Source organism: Rosa rugosa, chromosome 2 (genome assembly GCF_958449725.1).
Source record: "Rosa rugosa chromosome 2, drRosRugo1.1, whole genome shotgun sequence".
Taxonomy (NCBI): domain Eukaryota; kingdom Viridiplantae; phylum Streptophyta; class Magnoliopsida; order Rosales; family Rosaceae; genus Rosa; species Rosa rugosa.
In genome coordinates this window covers 61,440,766-61,460,597 of record NC_084821.1, presented here as the reverse complement: position 1 = coordinate 61,460,597, position 19,832 = coordinate 61,440,766, and the positions used below count along the sequence as shown (strand labels likewise).

The 19,832-nt window shown below is 37.3% G+C and overlaps 2 protein-coding genes and 1 long non-coding RNA gene across 4 annotated transcripts; all 3 read right to left on the bottom strand.

Annotated features, from left to right (window-relative positions):
• Positions 1 to 5,722: 5,722 nt before the first annotated feature.
• Positions 5,723 to 11,003, bottom strand: LOC133733297 (uncharacterized). 2 transcript variants are annotated; one of them, XR_009857605.1, is made up of 9 exons: positions 10,782 to 11,003; positions 10,549 to 10,700; positions 9,619 to 9,696; positions 9,210 to 9,272; positions 8,752 to 8,859; positions 8,461 to 8,563; positions 7,696 to 7,968; positions 7,436 to 7,573; positions 5,723 to 5,958 (listed from the first exon to the last, which is right to left on the bottom strand). It is a non-coding gene; the product is annotated as an uncharacterized LOC133733297 (long non-coding RNA). The 2 variants fall into 2 exon arrangements; XR_009857604.1 differs by lacking the exons at positions 7,436 to 7,573; positions 7,696 to 7,968; positions 9,210 to 9,272.
• Positions 11,004 to 12,651: 1,648 nt separating this feature from the next.
• Positions 12,652 to 14,414, bottom strand: LOC133728115 (berberine bridge enzyme-like 7). Its single transcript, XM_062155519.1, has 2 exons — positions 13,588 to 14,414; positions 12,652 to 13,478 (listed from the first exon to the last, which is right to left on the bottom strand). Exons 1-2 carry the CDS (start codon positions 14,412 to 14,414, stop codon positions 12,695 to 12,697), a joined length of 1,611 nt encoding a protein of 536 aa, XP_062011503.1. The 3' UTR covers positions 12,652 to 12,694.
• A 3,264-nt stretch (positions 14,415 to 17,678) lies between these two features.
• On the bottom strand, positions 17,679 to 19,560 carry LOC133728284 (berberine bridge enzyme-like 4). The gene is made up of 2 exons (XM_062155682.1): positions 18,731 to 19,560; positions 17,679 to 18,459 (listed from the first exon to the last, which is right to left on the bottom strand). The coding sequence occupies exons 1-2, from the start codon at positions 19,558 to 19,560 to the stop codon at positions 17,679 to 17,681; spliced, it is 1,611 nt and encodes a 536-aa protein (XP_062011666.1).
• Positions 19,561 to 19,832: the final 272 nt, after the last annotated feature.

Sequence of the window (19,832 nt, the reverse complement as noted above, 5' to 3'; positions counted from 1 at the left end):
AACCCCAATTCCTGACAATAACCCTGCAGATTGTTTCTGTTTTAACAAAGCAGAGAACCTTTCAGCCCCAATGAGAAATAGATAGGGAGTCAAAGGATCCCCTTGTCGTAGTCCTCTACTTGGCTTGAGATACCCCCTTGGTTTACCCCTCACCAGAAAAGAGTAACTAACAGTACTGACACATTGCATAATCATATGAATCCAATTTTGAGCAAAGCCAAAGCGATACATAACATTCTCCAAAAAAACCCACTCCATTCTATCATAGGCTTTGCTCATATCTAACTTCAAGGCCATGAAACCTTCACTTCCCTCCCTCTTATTAATTATGCACAAAATGAGCAATCTCGTTCGCAACCAAAATATTATCAGTGATCAGTCTGCCCGAAACAAAAGCACTCTGAAAAGGTGAGATCACAAAAGGTAAAACTACCTTTAACCTATTTACAATTACCTTAGAGAAAATTTTGTAAATAACATTACATAAAGCTATCGGTCTCAGATCATACATATGTTATGGATTATCAACCTTGGGAATGAGACAAATATGAGTGAAATTGATTTGCTTAAGAAGCTGACCCATCTGCAAAAAGCTCTGAAGTGCCTCAAAAATATCATCTCCAACATGTTCCCAATAATGTTGAAAAAAGAGAGGAGGCATACCATCCGGCCCGGGTGATTTAGTTGGATACATCTGAAAAAGTGAAAAACGTACCTCTTCCCGAGTGTAGGGCATACTAAGTTGAGTGTTCATCTTCGGAGTTACAACCGGGGTAATGGCCTCCAAAGTCTTGTCCACAGCCTCATAGTCAATCTCCGAAGCCATGAACATTTTAGCAAAGTAATCCGTAACCACCCCGGCAATGCCAGAATCATCTTCATGCCACTGCCCATCCTCATCAAACAAACCCTGAAGCATGTTCTTCCTCTTCCTATTCTCAGTCTTCCGATGAAAATAGCTCGTGTTGCGGTCCCCCTCCTTTAACCAGGTAACCTTCAATCGTTGTCACCAAAACAACTCCTCCTGGTATAATAAAGACTGAAGCTTGTCCATCAAAGTTTTCTTTTCATTCTGCCTTTCCACCGAGATTGGTACCTCCAAAAGTTCCTCCAATCTAGCCCAAATCCCTCTCATCTGTAATTGTCTACCTCTAAACTCTCACATCTGCCACTTATCAAGCTGCATTCTAGTATGTGCAATCTTCTTCGTAACACAAAACATAGGTGTTCCGGCAACATCCGTCCCCCATGCCTTTTTCACCACACCGTCAGATTCAGGATGTTGCAACCAGAACCCTCAAACTTGAAGCTGTGCTGCTTGGAACGCACTACCAGAGGGGCTGTGCTAGCCTTCAGAAGCAGAGGTACATGATCAGAATCCGAAGGCAGGAGATGAAATAGTTTAGAATGTCCAAATAAATCAAACCAAGATGGAGTGCAGATCGCTCTATCTAGACGCAACAACGTCTCCGAATTCCACCAAGTGTCCATAGCGCCATGGACCCCTAGATCCAATAAGTCACAATATCCTAAAGCCTCGCGGAAGCCTCGCATCTGTCTTTCTGCTCGAATGGGACCAGAAATCTTCTCCCCATTATTCAAAATTTCGTTGAAATCTCCTATCACAATCCAGGGAAGTGAGTCCAGGTCAGAAAGATCACGTAACAATTGCCATGAACGATCTCTTTCACTCGTTCTGGCATACCCATAGAAGCCAATTACTCTCCAAGACGGAACTCCGGACTCCCCAATCACCACAGCGTCCATGTGACGTGCCGACGTCGTCCCTACATTCAGATGCACATCGTCATTCCAAAACAACCCTAACCCACCAGCTTGGCCTTCACTGAGAACTGCCTGCGCGTTAACAAACCCTAGCGCCTTACGTAAATTGTCGAAATCCCTCTCTCTACTTATCTTCGTCTCACACAAAAAGACGATCTAAGGCTGATTCTAAGAAATCAAATCCTTCAACGCCCTTATGGTTGTATCATTGCAAATCCCTCTGCAATTCCAACTAAGCAAATCCACATCCATGGACGCCAAATTTTGCTTTCTAGCCCTAGAAAGTATTCATAGCGCCGAGAGCGACTAGGTCAGATTTGGATATTGCACTTGATTTAATCAAGAGTAAAATCTTTGTAATACCCTTTGTAAAACCCAAAAAAAAAAAAAATAATAAAAATAAAAAGATCTTCTTCATTGCTCATTGTTGTTAACTTACTAATATTTTAATATGGATTACATTAGATGAACATTGAAACTGAAAGAAAAAAATTTTAAAAATGGAAGTAAATCAGATTATGATTTTATTAGGAAACTTTAATATATTTTAGTTTATTAGGAAACTTTAATATATTTTAGTTTTTTATTGATATAAATTAAATGAGGGATTTTCATTAAAAAAAATATTCTTTAATTCGATATGTATAAGAATATTTCTGAAAAAAAAAAATGAGTTAGATAAGTAAATATAATAATTGAAATTAAAATGTAGGGTGTAATGAGCAAGTATGGTGAACAAAGAAGATGATAGTTTTCTCTTCGCAGATGATAGTTTTCTCTTTGGTTCTGCAGATGAGGAAGAGTGTCAGCAGATACGGAACATTTTATACACCTATGAGATAGCCTCAGGTCAGCGGATTAATTTACAGAAAAGTAGTGTGGCATTTAGTCGGCATTTGCCTATGGACAGACAGGTAGCTTTAGCAGGTATTCTGGGGGTGCAGAGGGTCGATAAGCATGACAGGTATCTGGGATTACCCACTCATGTGGGAAGGAGCAAAACTGCAGCTTTCAGTTATTTAAAAGAAAAACTTACCAAGAAACTGGTCAGTTGGAGAGCAAAACTTTTGAGTGGTGCAGGTAAGGAGATTCTTATTAAGGCGGTGGCTCAGACCGTACCTAATTATGTGATGAATTGCTATATGTTGCCTATTGGGTTGTGTGATGATTTACACCAGCTTTGTGCGGGCTTTTGGTGGGGTGACACGGAGGAAAAGAATAAGATTCATTGGCGTTCTTGGGAGCGCTTATGTATCCCTAAGCAGGAGGGTGGTCTGGGTTTTAAGGATTTACATAACTTTAATATGGCGATGCTGGCAAAACAAGGCTGGAGACTAATCCAAAATCCGGATTCTTTGCTTGCTCGGCTATTTAAAGCTTTGTATTTCCCAGATGGTGATTTTTTACACGCCCAGCTAGGTACATCTCCATCTTTCTCCTGGAGAAGTATTGTAGATGCTAGAGAAGTGTTATCCCAAGGCCTGCGATGGAGGGTTGGAAATGGTGAGCATATTGATATCTGGAAAGATAAGTGGATCCCAGATACGTATCCTAGATGTCCTTCGTCCCCCCTCCTCATGGAGCACCGCAGCGGGTGGTGGAGTTGATTGACCCCGTTTTGCATTGTTGGGACAGAGAGAAGTTGGAGGATTTGTTTTCACCTGTAGATGTGGATTTGATTCTTTCTATTCCTCTAGGTAGGAGATTGTCGCAAGATAGACTGATATGGCATTTTCATAAGAAGGGTGTGTTCACTACCAATAGTGCATATTTTGTAGCCCGGGATATTGAGCTCGGGAATGTTCTTGCCCCTGCTCCACCAGTTGATCCGTTCCGGCCTTTGTGGAAAGCGATATGGGGGGGGCCAAGGTTCCTGGCAAAGTGGCCATACATGCATGGAAGTGTTGTACTAGTATATTGCCTACAAGGTTGGCTTTGAGCAGGAAAGGGTATGTTGGGACAGTAGGATGTTTGTTATGCCCCTCTACTTGTGAAGACTCACTTCATTTGTTCGTCGAGTGCCCATACGCCAATAGCGTCTGGTCTGCAGCAGAGATTCAGCTTGATCCTCACGGAGTCGCTGAGGTTCGAGAGTTGTTGTTGAGATTAGTTCGCACCCAGACCAAAGAACAATTTGCCAAGACTCTAGTTGTGCTATGGTCCATTTGGAAGAACCGGAATATGCAACTGTGGGATGATAAATTGCAGCGGCCTATTGATGCGGCTGTTCTCAGTTTGGGTTGGCTACAGGAATACCAGTCTGCAAATGGGAGTGATCAACAGTCTCACCATCAACAACAAAAGCATTGGTCTGCGCCGCCATCGGGTGTCTTGAAGTGCAACACGGATGGAGCTTTTGTGGTAGACTCAAGAAGAGCAGCCTATGGCCTGGTCTTCCGTAATGAGACCGGGAATTTTCTGGCAGCTGCAGCTGCCCCTTTGCGACAAATGTCGTCTCCATTTCACACGGAGTTAATGGCCATGTTAGAGGGAATGCGCCTTGCAGCAACTCTTCATTATAAGCAGGTCATATTTGAATCTGATTGCTTACTTCTGATCCAAGCTTTAGACAAGGATGAACCTGACCTTTCTAGTTTGGGTTTGCTGCTTGGGGACGTAAGGGATTTGTTGCGTAGTAACCTGGACTTCCAGGTGCTCTATACACCTCGTGAAGCCAATGTTGTAGCACATAAGCTTGCAAAACATGCTTGTCAATCTTTAGAAAGCCAAGTGTGGTTTGGTGTTGCTCCCGAAATTATAAGGGATGCCATTCTAAGTGATTGTAATCACTAATGTTTTAATGAAATTTACTTTCAAAAAAAAAAAAATGGTGAACAAAGAAGATAGGGTGGCAATAGCTGCACCCTTCAAATTTTGGTGAAGCCTTTGACACCAACAGAAGAGCCTCATTTATAGTAGTAGTGATTACCCAAATGTCTAATTTTTTCCTAACTTTTCCTCATTAGGTTACACAATTTTTTTTTTTAAACCTTTTCTTGATAAGGACAAAAAGCGGTTAGTGAGGGTGAATAAAAACGTTTTATTGTGAGTCAATAAAACTTGGTGGGTATGAGAACATCAATCATTGTTTATGTAGTTGTCCAATAGTTGCTGAAGTACTTGTGGCACAAGCGCTTAACCTCAAGGTTAGTATGATGCCTTCGTTTCTTTTTAAAGAATAGATGTTGGAGCAAGCTGTGCATCTGAATTTGAAAACTAAATGTGGATGATGTTTTTTTACCATCCCAAACTGATGGAGGTATTGGAGGGGTGCTGCATGATGATAAGGCCAGGGGCATTTGCAGGTTTTGCTCACCATGTAAAGCATGTGGCATTGGCTCAGCTAGTTGAATTGCTAGCTCACTACTAAAAAAAATTGCTTTTGCGACGCCTATTTTGCGACGGCAATTTGGGCTTTTGCGACGGAAGAAACTTTTCGCGACGGAAAAATGAGCCTTTTGCGACGGAAATATTGGCGTTGCAATAGGTGGCGTCACAAAATCCATTTGCGACGGTAAAATGCCGTCGCAAAAGATAATTGCGACGGTATTCTCTGGCCGTCGCATCAGTTATTGTTTTGCGACGGCTATTTGCTACGCAGGCTTCCGTCGCAAAATATCCATTAGGGTAGCCCAGGTGGAGGTATTTGCTACGGCTATGTTGCCGTCACAATGTGTAATATTTTCAAAATAACCGCCAAACCTTGCCGCCAAAATTGATGCTACGGTTAGTTTGCCGTCGCAAATATATTTATAAATTTTTATTAAAATATTTTGATAAATAAATAAAACTATATAATTTTATACCAATTGCGACGCTGAAATGGCCGTCGCAAACGCTAATTTTATTATTATTATTATTATTATTATTATTATTTTTTTCCTATTTCCACAAAATTAAACAAATAAATAATAATAATAATAGTTAAGCAATTAAATATCTTCAGAAATTAACATTAATTCATGAAAAATATAGTTAAACATATCTATTGAGTCATCATACCATATTCAAATACAAACACTAAAATGAAAATAAATGTGTTGTCATTTTCAAGTATTGAAAATTATAACCACACTTGAAATAAAACAACAATCACAAGTGCATCATTTTACTTTGTCATTTTGTGAGCTTTGCACTTCCTTTCATTTGCTTTGCTCTTTTTGCCATGAGAACCTGTAATGTAAACATAGAAAAACCAATGTTACCTTAATGTCCAGTAAGCAAGATAGACAACAAAATGCACATATTCTTTCGTGATGGTGTCTATACAAACAAAACAAAAAACATTAAGGCATTGATGGACCTCAATCAATAGTAACAATACATACTAATTTCCAATAAAATTTATGGAATTGTTAGTGTAATTAATGGCTGGAGCTCTATCTTTGTTTGAAAGCCATTAGTGCAATTGTCAAAACCTTACGGCAAATACAAGTTCATCAATATCCTTGAATTAAAACTAGAACAAATCACAAAGCGCAAAGTCACAAACAAATACATAATCAAACATTTGCAACACACAGATAACCAAATTCCATGTAAAAGAATATAAAAAATCATATGTATAGACCTCGATAACTAGCCTTAAGGTTATAAATCAGTTCTTACGTGTGAACCGATATGGCTAGCTACTTTCACAATGACACAACTATCTGAAAATAAAGTCTGAAATATTGGTATACTTTTGTTGGGAAGTTAAGAATGTTTATGTTCAGTTCGTGAACAAGTCTGAATAAGGGAAATTATTAAAATCAAATGAAACAAACAGAAACATAGTATCAATTGAAGAATTTCCTGATGCAGACCCTCAACTTCGAAAAATCATAACTTACTCTAGAAAACTTCTTTTCATGAGATTTCAATTTTGACATGATCTTCTAGATGGCTACTGAAAATTTCATGAAGACACCAAGTTCAAATACCCAGCCAAAATATACAGTTTTTAGTAAGAAGGCAACTGGGTCAAAAACTACAAAATGCAGACTTCTGTCATTTAGCCTCGAAATTAACCACTGAATCTTAAATGAAACTGTATGAAACTATATAGATATTAGGCCTAAAGTATAAGCTTTCAACACGAATATCTAAAGAAGAAAGTTTAACCGGTTTTCCATTTACAAATTCAACTGTTATTTACCGGCCAAAAGGCCTAGGCAATTGAACAAGGTTCGACTAATTCATACAATAAACTTTTTGAAAGGCTTAGTCAGTAAACACCTTACACAATATGCATCAATACATGAACAAAACATAGAAACACGAAGTCCCAACTTCCCTGGGTACAAACAGAAACATAGTATCAATTGAAGCATTTCCTGATGCAGACCCTCAACTTCGAAAAATCATAACTTACTCTAGAAAACTCATTTTCATGAGATTTCAATTTTGACATGATCTTCTAGATGGCTACTGAAAATTTCATGCAAACACCAAGTTCAAATACCCAGCCAAAATGTACAGTTTTTAGTAAGAAGGCAACTGGGTCAAAAACTACAAAATGCAATTGTTAAAACCTTACGGCAAATACAAGTTCATCAATATCCTTCAATTAAAACCAGAACAAATCACAAAGTGCAAAGTCACAAATACATCATCAATAATCAAACATTTGCAACACAAAGCGCAAAGTCACAAAAGTCTGGAGAATTACCCTTTGAGATCCATTTTGTGAAGGGGATATTACTGGAGAATTCTGCTCCAATGAGGGCTGGTCATGATTTGCATTCAGAGTTACTTCATCTCCTATAGACTCCCTCAAAATTTCATGCCCACTAGTTGCATCAGCAATCTAGGAAATATATAATACATATATACACATAATAAACTTAAGTTAGTGTAAGTAGTAATACATACAATTAACAAAAGTCCAATTTATAAACCATATGTTTGCATATGAAGTTTGTACTCAACCTCTCTAGGAGACTCTGTACTAGTGTCCTTATTCAGAAAATCAATTCGAGCATGCAATTGCTGAAGCTACACTTGAAACTCTTGACGCACTTGTTCAGTGATTCTTTGTACGAGATCATTTGTGCTTTGAGATATATTTGACTCCTTTGGATATACTAGACTACGAGGTACACCAGCTCCAAAAGTACGACAATACCCATGACCATCATCTCCCATCAAAGAGTGGAAAATTCGGTCTTTAACACTTGTCAAGTTCTGATTGGTGTATGCAAACTTCAAAAAGTGGACAGCTTATTAGTTCACTTTCATTCTTATTGGTGTATGCAAACTTCAAAAAGTCTTCATAACCATCAATAACCCTCTTTGACCATCTGTTGCCTAAGTTTATCCAACTCTTATCCATTGTGAGATGCAAGTTTTCTAGATCAATCAAACAAAACATTGAGTCAAGATTATGTATGTCAAAGGCTAAAGGTTTATCAAAGCTACATGTTTGTGTTAATTGAGTTTTCCATTTGTTAGAAGTTTGTCTTGGTTTCATTAAGCTACATCAGAATATGTATGTCTTGTGCAAGTTATATTTTACGTAAATTATATAATGTTATTTTATTTAAAATAAACAAGTGGAGACTCTAAAAGACTAATGTACATCAAAAATAAAAAATAAAAAAAATCACAGCCATAACATTGCCACAGACAAACTTAGTACTTCTTCCATAATAAATGAAAACAACAGAAATATAAAAATGGGGAAGAAGTACTAACCCAGTAATATCAAGCTCTTGGCTTTGGATTTCCAAAATTAACTCCAAATCCGTCACTGCTGACTTGAAGATGAGCAGCCTTTTCAAATAATGGATGGTGTTCTCTGCAGCAGAAACTAAAATATGAGTGTTTCTTGTGATTAGAGAAGCACAATGAACAAAAAGCTACTGCCCATACAATTAAACTGGACCTATTGATTAAAATCCAATAATGTAAAAATTTATCTATGAGATTGTTGAGGCAAACATAACAAAGAAGGAGTCACAGTAGTATTACAATGATATAACCTACCGAATAGGAAACTTGAAAGGGTCCAGGTCTTGAAGTTAGAGATGGGAAGCGATTCCCAGTAATGGAAAAAGAAACCGATTTCAAACTAGAAACGCTGCTACTGCGTGCCTATCAACATTGAACCACAAGAACTGAATGTCAGGTACAACATAAGACTATTGAATCAAATGAAATGTAACTAATTGAATCAAATGATAAAAGTCGCATTACAACGAAATGTGGCAGTTGTTTTGTTGATTTGTGAAAAGATTACACATGAGACATCCAAAACTAAACAACTAAATGAATAGTTTTATGTTATACATGAAATGGAAGTATTCCAGAGAAAGCCTTGTCCTGCGTTCCATTTACTTGTGTCTAATAGTGAATACTCCATTTGACACCCAAAAAAAAAAAAACATTTTGAAGAAAAAAGGCAAACTGATACAAATTACAGAAACCTATGAAGAGGTATATACCTCAGAAGCTAAGCCGCTTCAAACTTGAAAGCCTCAAATGAAATAAGATCAGCACAAATCAACCTGTGGAGCAACCCATATGAGTATTCAGGTATAATTCAGTAAACAAAAATGAAGAGTAATCCCTGATACTTTCTTTTCCTATCTATTTTACTATTTTTCTTTTTGCTCTTCATCTTTTTTTTTTAAATTGCATGTATCAAATGCAAGATCTATATGGATTCAAATTGAAATGTTAAACAATGAAGCATTGATCATATGAATAAGGACATGTCATATGTCACAGATGTAAGTTTGCAATTTCATGACTGAGGATTGTTTACTGCCCATTTACATGACAGTAAATAATCCTCAGTTATGAAAGATACCAATTAAGTTTCTTGCTTTGCTACTTTAAATGTTTACTCACCTTTGAGACACAGCAGACTAAGTCACTGTTCACGTCTTTGTTGTTTCTAACTGATTTCAACTTTTGAGACAGATGAAGCTGCACAAAGTTAAACAGAAATAATTCATATATAAAACAAATGATAAGAAGTGTTTTTTGCAATAATTGAAATGGCTAAACAAAATAGCAATCAAAATTACATATGAATCAGAAAGCTAGTTTCTTTACGATTGTTATGAACATCAGAGAAAGCAAGAACGATAGAGAAGTAGCAACAAAATAGTTATAAACATGAGAGAAACCAGGAAAGATAGGGAAGTAGCAACGAAATAGTTATAACTGGGCTTGATTTTCAGTTTAAGCTCTCTAGCAATAGAGAAACCAAAGGAATTGCAGCATTCTATCATTGTAATGATCTAGTATTTGTCCTTATAAATGCATTTCACTGGAGTATAACTTTTCATTTAACTTCAATCAATTCTAACACTTGAAATAGGCTAAAAACGTTGACTGTTGAATAGTGAAGGATAAGATCATGCATTTCTATGATATTGTCTAATTTCATTCAAAAAAATGATTAAGTTGAAACCATAACAACGCGCATTGCAGTTGCTCTGTTGTGCAGTAACTAATTTGTTCACAGTATAAATTTTATTACAAAATTTGTATCATTGTAAACAAATTATGATATGCAGTACTATCATCTTTCAATATACCAAGCCATTACATTTTTCTACGATATTTCAAAGAGCAGTAGTACAAAATATCAAAAGATTGACTAATACTATAATTTCTTTCTGAGAAATATGTGCTATCATTGTAAATTTCAAACTAAACTTGAAATCATTGACAGTAAAACCATAAAGAATATACAATCTGAAAATTCCAATTTTTCAAATCTTAATGAAAGCTGTAAATTAATTATATCATTTTGTGGAACTCAATCAGTACCGAGTTGCAGATACACGAAGAAAACTCAAAGTCTGAAACTTTATAGGTTTTGGGAGTCCTCCGATTTCAAAGTTAGAATCTTTTTGGGGGTTTTTATTCGAATTCGTTTTGGGGGCTCCTCCCTCCTCAAGCTACCTCCTCAAGTTTTTGTTCTATCCCATACAGACCCAAAATCAGAACATGAATACAACCAAGAGCCAAATTACACAGAAAGCTGAAAATCAAAGAGTCACCTGTAAGCTGACGGCGAGAAGAAGATTGGGCCATCGGAATGTTCATAACGGCGGGAACGGTGAGGTTCCGGAGCTGAGAAATTTCCAGTTTGGGACTTTGGGCGAGAGAGAGAGTGGTGAGGTACTGGGCAAGAGAGAGAGAGATCGAGAGCGGTTGTGTTTGGGACTTTGGGAAAAAGAGGGAAAAAGAATTAGGGCTGTTTTGTTAGTACGAAATTTTGCCCAAAAAAAAGAGGGAAGATTATTTGGATTAGCGCCAAGAGTAATACGGTGACGTTTATGCGTTGCCAAGTTTTTTTTTTTTTTTTTTTGGTAAAGTAAACATACAAATGTATTTTACGACGGCAAGATAAAAATCCGTCGCAATTGATTACAAAGTTACTATGGCAAATATTTTCCGTCGCAAATAACTAGGCTTAATCGCGACGGAACATTTTCCGTAGCAATAGGGTCTCTATTGCGACGGCAACTGTTGCCGAAGTAAAAAACCGAAGCAATTGCAATTCTTTTTAGTAGTGGCTATTCGATCGACAAGGCAGTGAGTTAATCGGAGCCTTGCAAATCACAAATGTCACGCTTGAGAGTGATTGCCTTATAGCAATCAAAACAGTCCTAATGAGATGCGCATTACGAATTAACTCATACACACTCAAGTGAGTGTGAGCCTAGCGCGCACTCCTGTCGTGGATGATATGAAGTTCAGTATGATTCATGTGCAGAGACTTGACATCACTTATACTAAGAGCTAGTTCACCAGTTGGGTCACCAGGTCACCCACTATTCACTGCTTTTTAGTGTTATTTTCACCCTCTTGATCACGAGTACAGTGTATTTCGTGCCTTGGGTCACCCTGAATCACTTTCTGGGTACCATGGTGACCTGCACAGTGTATTTCGTGCCCTAGGTCACGGGCACAGTGTATTTCGTGACCCAGAGAATGAAAATATACACTAAAAAGCAGTGAATAGTAAGTGACCCGGTAACCCAACAGGTGAACTTGATCTAAGAGGGACTCAAATAAAGTGGCACATAAGCTAGCTAGTATAGCTTTCGAATTTGATGATAAACTATTGGCTCCAGTGCTTCAGATATTAGTGGACCCCCCTTATTTTCGATTGTACTCTTCTACATATTGTTTGAGTAAATTAATCCATATTTGAAAAAAGAAAACAAAAGGTATGTTGTCTTGGAATTGTTTATTGAGGTCAATAAAGTATTTATTGAGTATCAAGAAAATATCTATTGAGTATCAATAAATGTTTTATTGTAAGTCAATAAAATTTGGTGGGTTGTCATAGAATTGTTTATTGTGGGTCAATAAAATATTTACTAAAAAGATTAGAAAAATGTTTATTGAGAGTTAGTAAAAATTTATTAGATTTTTTAACTGAGGGGCGATAAAAAAAATTCTAAAGACTGCTCTTTTAAATAGACAAATGGGAAAAATTAAAATAAGGAAACACGTGGGGGAAAAATCTTATCCTTTTGACTCAAGGGCAATTATTTCGATAGACTACATTTGCATGATTCTCCTAATGTAGCATAATTAAGGAACATGCATGTAACGAAAACTTCACGAAAGTGACATTTTCATAAGTCTTCAGTACCGTGAATATTTATAATTAATCCCTAGATGAACTCATTGAACTGATATTATGGATGAGTATTAAATGATTGATGTTGTAGTATTTTAGTTGTCTAAGATTGATATTTAAACTTTACATACCAAATATCGTGACAATGTTTTATATGTTAAGATAAAAAAAACGTACTATATTATATGCTCAATTTCATTTCTAGGATATTTCATTGTACCAAAAGATTGTAATTTCATTTTCACATACAGTGTAGCATGTGATTGTAAAAATTATGCACTGTGAATCAGTAATAGACTTCTATTCCTGTCCCATTCTCTACAGCGGTGGGATACTTTGTTCATGCTTGAAAAAATTCTGAGGATCAACAGCACTTTTCACACGCACCAATCTTTCAAAATTGCCTTTAAAATACGTTCTTCCATAAACTCTAGCATGCTCAATGCTGGTCTGGTTAAGCATATTGGAGCCTATGTCAAGATCCCTATAGTTATGCAAGACCTCTCTTGGGCTCTTGGACACGTACGGAGTCATACTTCCGTACAAATTTCTCGACAATTTAAGGTACTTGTTGGTGCTCTCAATCCCTTTTTCCATCCAATACGTCCAGTACTGAATCATAAATAGGTTTCCTGCTCTGTGAGGGAATGGAGTTTCCGACTCGGAAATCTCATTCATTCTTCCACCATATGGGTTCCATTGCATGTGCGTCGACTCGTATCGATTGATCATCTTCTCGAATATCGACTTCAAGACCTCTTTCGGAATTGGTTGTTTTACATAATCCGACTTGCCTTTGAAGAAGAATGGAGGTGGTTCCGTTGGTCTTTTAACTAGAGCCTTTATGGGAGTTCCAAATGCGTATTCGGAAAAGAATAAGGTGGATTCAATCCAACTCATTTCGAAGCAATCTTTTTGCTCCAAACCCAATTCAGGGAAACTGTCACTTACCAAAGGAAGAAGGTTTTCCCGTTGTCCTAGATAGAGACCATTGAATACCACTTCCACAGTCTTCTTTCCTGCTTCGGTAGTACTATTCTGGACTTTTGAAGTTGCTCTAATGAAGAGTTCTTTAGGTAGGTTAGGCGCAACGTATTGCCACCTGTTAGGATACTAATATCAATGAGATCAAAAATAATTAAACAAATTAATTCAAGCAACCAAAAATACAAGTAAGAATCAAATCTCCACTGTGTCAAAATAATGAGTACCTGTGAAGAACATCCGTAGCGCCTTGCTCCAGTGTCTTTGTAATTCTGAAAACAGTGACAACGGGTGGAACTTGAAGCAATTTGATCTTCCATGAAAGAATGACTCCAAAGCTTGCTCCACCACCTCCTCTAATGGCCCAAAATAGGTCTTCTCCCATGGATTTTCTATCAAGGATTGTACCATTCACATTGACTAGTCTAGCATCAACTATGTTGTCCACTGTAAGCCCAAATTCTCTCATAGTAGGACCGTACCCACCACCACTAAAAAGGCCACCGACACCAACACTTGGGCAAACTCCCCCAGGAAATGCATGAACTTTACTTTTTTCTGCAATGCTATAATATAGTTCTCCAACAATAGCTCCAGATCCAACCCAAGCACTTTCATCTGCGATGTTAACATCAATCTCTCGAAGGTAAAACATGTCAAGGACTATATAAGAGGTATTTGAAATGTATGATATGAAGGATAAGCCCTCGTAGTCGTGGCCACCACTTCGGATTCTCATGTGTAAACCATGCTGTTTTGCACACATTACGGTTGCTTGGACATGGGATTCATGTTTGGCTGTTACAATGACCAAAGGTTTTGGAGTTGTGGGTGTACAATGTCTGAGGTTTCTAATATATGATAACAGAACAGATTGAAAATTGGTGTTTTCTCGGGTGAAAATGGCTTCTGAAATTGGGTAGGAGGAGTTTGAATATTTGGGAAGGCATTGGAAGAAGTCATTGAGAATTGGATTTGATGTTGCGCATGAGATTGATATTGAAAGGGAAAGGACTGAGAGTGTGAAGACTAGTGTTGAGCTTGGTATCTTCATTGTTTATGAAATTTTTCTAATGCAATGTTGGTCTGTCTTCGACTTCTTGGCACTATTTATAATAACGTCAAACCAACCCGAATCCTTATTCATGCACATTCTACTTGCATCATATGCATTCTAAATATTTGGATTTAATGGTCTTTCTCCATTCGATGGATGCTCTTGTTTAATTTCAAACTTCCAATTTGGCATCATATGACCATTGAATCCAAATATTCAAGATAAATTACATGCAAGTAGAATGAGAAAATCTTTTCATGGTGGCGTCTTGAGTCTTGACCAAACTAAAAAGAGCCTAAATTTTTTAATATCTTATGTCTCGGGATTTTTTTTTGGTAAAAATGTAAGTCCATCATTTAGGAAAAACAAACTTGTCGAATGACGAATATGCTAGTAATTTAATTATTTTATATCGTAGAAGGAACAAGAAGTTCTTTGTTCATTCATCAAGGATTAAATAATACATGAAGTTCTTCGTCATAGAGTTATCTTTTCGGTATGTCACCACTATGTCAAAACAAATGGAGTAGTCATTCGTGCACTCTTTGGTATTTGGTGCTTTGTTAGAATACATCGATTTTGTGGAGAGTCTTGGTATTATTTCAGGATGTTCTCTTTATGCTTATTGTAATTTGGGGTTCAGGCTCTACGTCCCCCCCCCCCTTTGTATTCTGCAATTTCATTAATCAAGGCTTGAGGGCAACCGCACCAGCCCATTTCAAAAAAATAAATAATAATAATAATACATGGAGCTAGCAATGCATATATGTAGTTTTAGTAGGATGAATTCCAGTTTAGATATCAGTTAAAGGAGTAGTGTACACATTGGATGTATATTCAATGGTTCAATGGTTGAAATTGAAATTTCATTTAATATTAATTTCTTAATTTAAATCTAATGGTTGGTGACCACAAATGTGGGTGATTAAGTGAACATATTTGTCAGTGAGTTAAAATATCTTGAAGACTGCATAGAAATTATTTGGAATATTCGAAATGATCTTATTCAACCTATAAAAGAAGGTAACCGAGAGATTTTAGTTTAACCAGATCTATTAGGCAACAATAATTGTAATCTTGACCCGAAACTGGTTTGATTAAGTTGTCATATAAAATCACAGCTTCAGCGGCCACATTGATTGATCCCTGAAGCCTGGGTTGTTGCGATGTGGGTTGAGTTGAGCAATGTTGTACTATGTATTTTCTTTTTGTTTGGTTTTAAAGTTTGATCTTAAAATACTTCATATGTATATGCATGCGGCAGACCAGTTATGTCGGTGTTATGTCAGTGAGCTGTGAGCTGTTGGTAAGTTATAAATCCAACATTATAAAGGTCATGGGTTCAATTCTCACTGGTATATGTAAGGGTGGGTGGGATAACTTTTTTTTTAAAAAAAAAAAAAAAAACATGCAGCAGACCAGTTCTAGGTGTTTTTCTGCCAATTTAAAAATGCCCAACCTCATTGTCTCTCTTAGAAATAACTCCGCTTTTCTTGGAGCGTTCTTGAAATAGTTGTGTTTGCTTGGAGGTTTGCGTTTCACAATCCCATCTGGCGGCGCGTCTTTGGGACGTCATCGTTGGATGGGCAACTATGTTATGTGAGTTCACCAGTGAGGGGCAATAGTGTAGTCGGCCGGAACAAGAGGCCACAAGCGTCGTCTGACACGAATCACACGATTCTAGAGAGGGTGCGTCAAGCACAACCTGTTTGACAGTACCTGATTAGAGCAGGAGCGACGAACGTGTGCAACGGTGGAGCAGCGGAGGTGGACGGGTGATTGCCAAGATGATCTTGGTCGCCAAACTAGATTAATGTTGCATTTCCCCTAATGTTGGGGATGTGGAATTCCGATGGAAGGCGTGGGGATCAATCCTCTCTAAGACTCGGATTTAGTTTGAATCTCAGATCTAGGGCGATTCTGTTGTTCCACTCAGTTGGTGTTCATGATTCAATGCTGCGACGTGATTCCATGGTGGAGATACAGTTCTCTTGGCGTCATTGTCTGCAACCACATTGCTGGGGCAAAGTCAATCTGGGCCTGTCCTAGGCTTAGTTATTTGTTATGTATTATAGGTTATTTCAGTTTAGTATGTTTCTAATTACAGTAAGTCCCTAGCAATCTTTGGTAGGGCTCGATGGGCTTGGTCCTGGCTTGTGCACTCAATGTGCCTTGTCTAGCCTAGCAAGGTGGCGAGTCATTGCTAAATGGACACAACCTCTTAGTGTCAAAATGAAACGAAGTGCCGTCGATCTTATTTCCGACTGGTAACATAGTGGGAAAGATATTTTTATTTGTCCATTGATGCTCTTCCTGAGTGTGATCTTTCTTGTATATCACTGCCTTTTTTGTAAAGCAAATGAAGTTACCAGAAATGCGACCATTGCTAATTGTTGCATGTTAGAATACATTAATTTTGTAGAGATTTATGCTATTATTACGTAACATTCTCTCGACGCTAATTGTAATTTGGGGTTAAGACACTATGTCCCCTCATGTATTCTGCAGTTTCATTAATCGAGGTTTTAGGGCAGCTTCACTAGCCATTTTTCCAAATAATAATAATAATAATGCCAAACCTCTGTAGTGGTGGAGTTCATAGCAGTTATTAAAACAACAGAATGAGTGTGAGTTCGAGATTGAAATTTTGTATAGTATTGGATATGAACAATTAAGTTTCCTTCAATCTTCTCACTTTGTACTTTGACAATAACTTCGAGTTCAATGGAGAAATTGCATGCATTTTATTTTTCAGATGCAATTTCATTTTCCTCATATATATATATATATATATATATATATATATATATATATATATATATATATATATATATATATATTATAGAGAATTAAACCACATATGCATTAACAGCTTTAGAAACTTCTTTTTTAAGTTCAGTTCAGTCGATTTGGCTTTGCTTTTCATTTGTAGGTTTTGTAATTAATCGAGACGGAATGAGTACTCCTTATTTCCACTTTTGTTATACTTGTCTTAGGGGTTCAGTTTAGTAACCCGGCCTCTTTTACCGAGATTCATAATTATAGATAATAGATAAACATATTTTGTCAAGAAATGATAATGGAAAGGCTCAAGGAGATATGATAATAGTGTGATTAGATGAAATTTAAGTGATCTTTATTTGTAAGTAGTAACCAGCCACATCAAGGTACAAACCGTCCAATTCCTGTAGTATATAATGTATCTCATTAACAACGTAATCGATCAAATTGATTCATCTCCATTGAATATTAATAATTTCATTATTTATGGGGAAGTGGTGGAATACTCTGCTCATGCCTGAAAAAGTTTTCAGGATCAACCTTGGTTTTCACACTTACCAATCTATAAAAATTGTTTTTGAAATATTTTCTTCCATAAACCGTAGCAGTCTTGGTGTCAGTCTGGTTATTCCAATTGGCACCATTGTCGAGATCTCTGTAGTTCTGGAAGGCCTCTCTTGGATTCTTGGACACAAAAGGAGTCATTGCTTTACGAAACTTGCTTGACAAGTCAAGGTACTTTTTCGTGTCCGTTACATTCGCCCAAAGAGTGTAATACTGAATCTTAAACAGGTTCCCAGCTCTGTGTGGGAATGGAGTCTCTGACTCGGAAATCTCACTCATTCTTCCACCATAAGGGTTCAACTGCATCTGAAGCATCTCCATAGCAAGTATCTTCTGCCATATGGTTTCGAGTGCTGCTTTCGGAATTGGTTCTTTCACATAGTCAGACCTGCTTTTGAACAAGATTTCTGGTGCCTTTGGCCTGTCGAGAAGAACAGTTGTGGGAGTTCCAGCTGGGTAGCCGGCCCAGAATAAAGTGGCATTTATCCAACTCATTTCAATGCAATATTTTTGCTCCAAACCTAGTTCAGGAAAACTGTGGTTTACCAAAGCAAGAAGGCTTTCCTTTTGTCCCAAATAGAGACCATTGAATACCACTTCCACAGTCTTCTTGCTCACTTGGCCAGTACTATTATGGAGTTGTGAAGTTGCTCTAATGAATATGTCTTTAGGTAGCTTCGGCGCAACGTACTGCCACCTGTTAGGATATTATTAATTAAATTTTACAAAATCAAGCAAGACCAATATTAATAATAGGAGTCTCTCCAATAAGAACTTTTATTATTATAAGGTTGTTATCCCTTCAAAAAAAAAAGGAAAAAAAAGGTAATTATACAGAAGAGACCTCTTAAATAGTAAAACAAGGGAACTAAATTAGAACATATAAATGGGAGAAAATGTGCATAAGTCCGAGCAGCTATTATGTATTAAATGAACATATATATGCACTGTGTCAAAATAATAGATACCTGTAAAGAACATCTATCGCGCCTTGTTCCAGTGTCCTTGTAATTGTGAAAACAGTCACGTTCGGTGGAATTGGAAGTAATTTGATCTTCCATGAAAGAATGACTCCAAAGCTTGCTCCACCACCTCCTCTAATGGCCCAAAACAGGTCTTCTCCCATGGATCTTCTATCAAGGATTGTACCATTCACGTTTACTAATCTAGCATCTTCTATATTATCCACTGTAAGCCCAAATTTTCTCATCATGGGACCATAGCCACCACCACTAAAAAGGCCACCAACACCAACGGTTGGACAAACTCCCCCAGGAAATGCATGAACTTTGCTTTTCTCCGCTATGTTATAGTAAAGTTCACCTAAGATAGCTCCGGACTCAACCCAAGCACTTTCATCTTCAACGTTAATATTAATCGATCGAAGGTTAAACATGTCAAGGACTATATAGGAAACATTTGATATATATGATATGAAGGATAAGCCCTCGTAATCGTGGCCACCACTTCGAATTCTCATGTGCAAACCATTTTGTTTTGCACAAATCACGGTTGCTTGGACATGGGTTTCATGGTTGGCCGTTACAATAGCCAAAGGTTTTGTAGTTGTGGAAGTCAAAAGTCTGAGGTTTCTAATATATGACAGGAAAACAGATTGAAATTTGGTGCTTTCTTGGGTGATAATTTGATCGGAGATTGGGTAGGAGGAGTTGGAATATTTCGGAAGGCATTGGAGGAAGTCATCGAGAACGGGATTTGAAGTTGTGCATGAGACTGAGAGTGAAAGGAAAAGGACTGAGAATGTGAAGAGCAGTAATCTCGAGCTTGGTATCTTCATAGTCTGGTGAATTTTCTATCGCAATGTCCGTCTCATTATCTCTTCCTTTGGACTGGTTATATATATGAAGTCGAAGTTAAGTACCCAGTAAACTACTATTCAATGTGCATCCTAGCTATCCTAATTATTGGATTTATTGGTCAATGACTCAATGGTACGGTGCAAATCAAAATTCCATTATGAAAATTTTTCGAAACTTTGGAAATCAATAATTGCACGGAGAAAAACATAGTTTCTGTTTTGATGTAAAATGTTGTTTGTACATTAATTTA

Excerpts from the sequence above, each read along its gene's own strand:
- LOC133728115 (XM_062155519.1), bottom strand. The coding sequence starts at position 14,414 with ATGAAGATACCAAGCTCAACACTAGTCTTCACACTCTCAGTCCTTTCC. Across the intron at positions 13,479-13,587 it reads GCTACGGATGTTCTTCACAG|GTGGCAATACGTTGCGCCTA; the intron begins GTACTCATTATT and ends GTATCCTAACAG.
- LOC133728284 (XM_062155682.1), bottom strand. The coding sequence starts at position 19,560 with ATGAAGATACCAAGCTCGAGATTACTGCTCTTCACATTCTCAGTCCTT. Across the intron at positions 18,460-18,730 it reads GCGATAGATGTTCTTTACAG|GTGGCAGTACGTTGCGCCGA; the intron begins GTATCTATTATT and ends ATATCCTAACAG.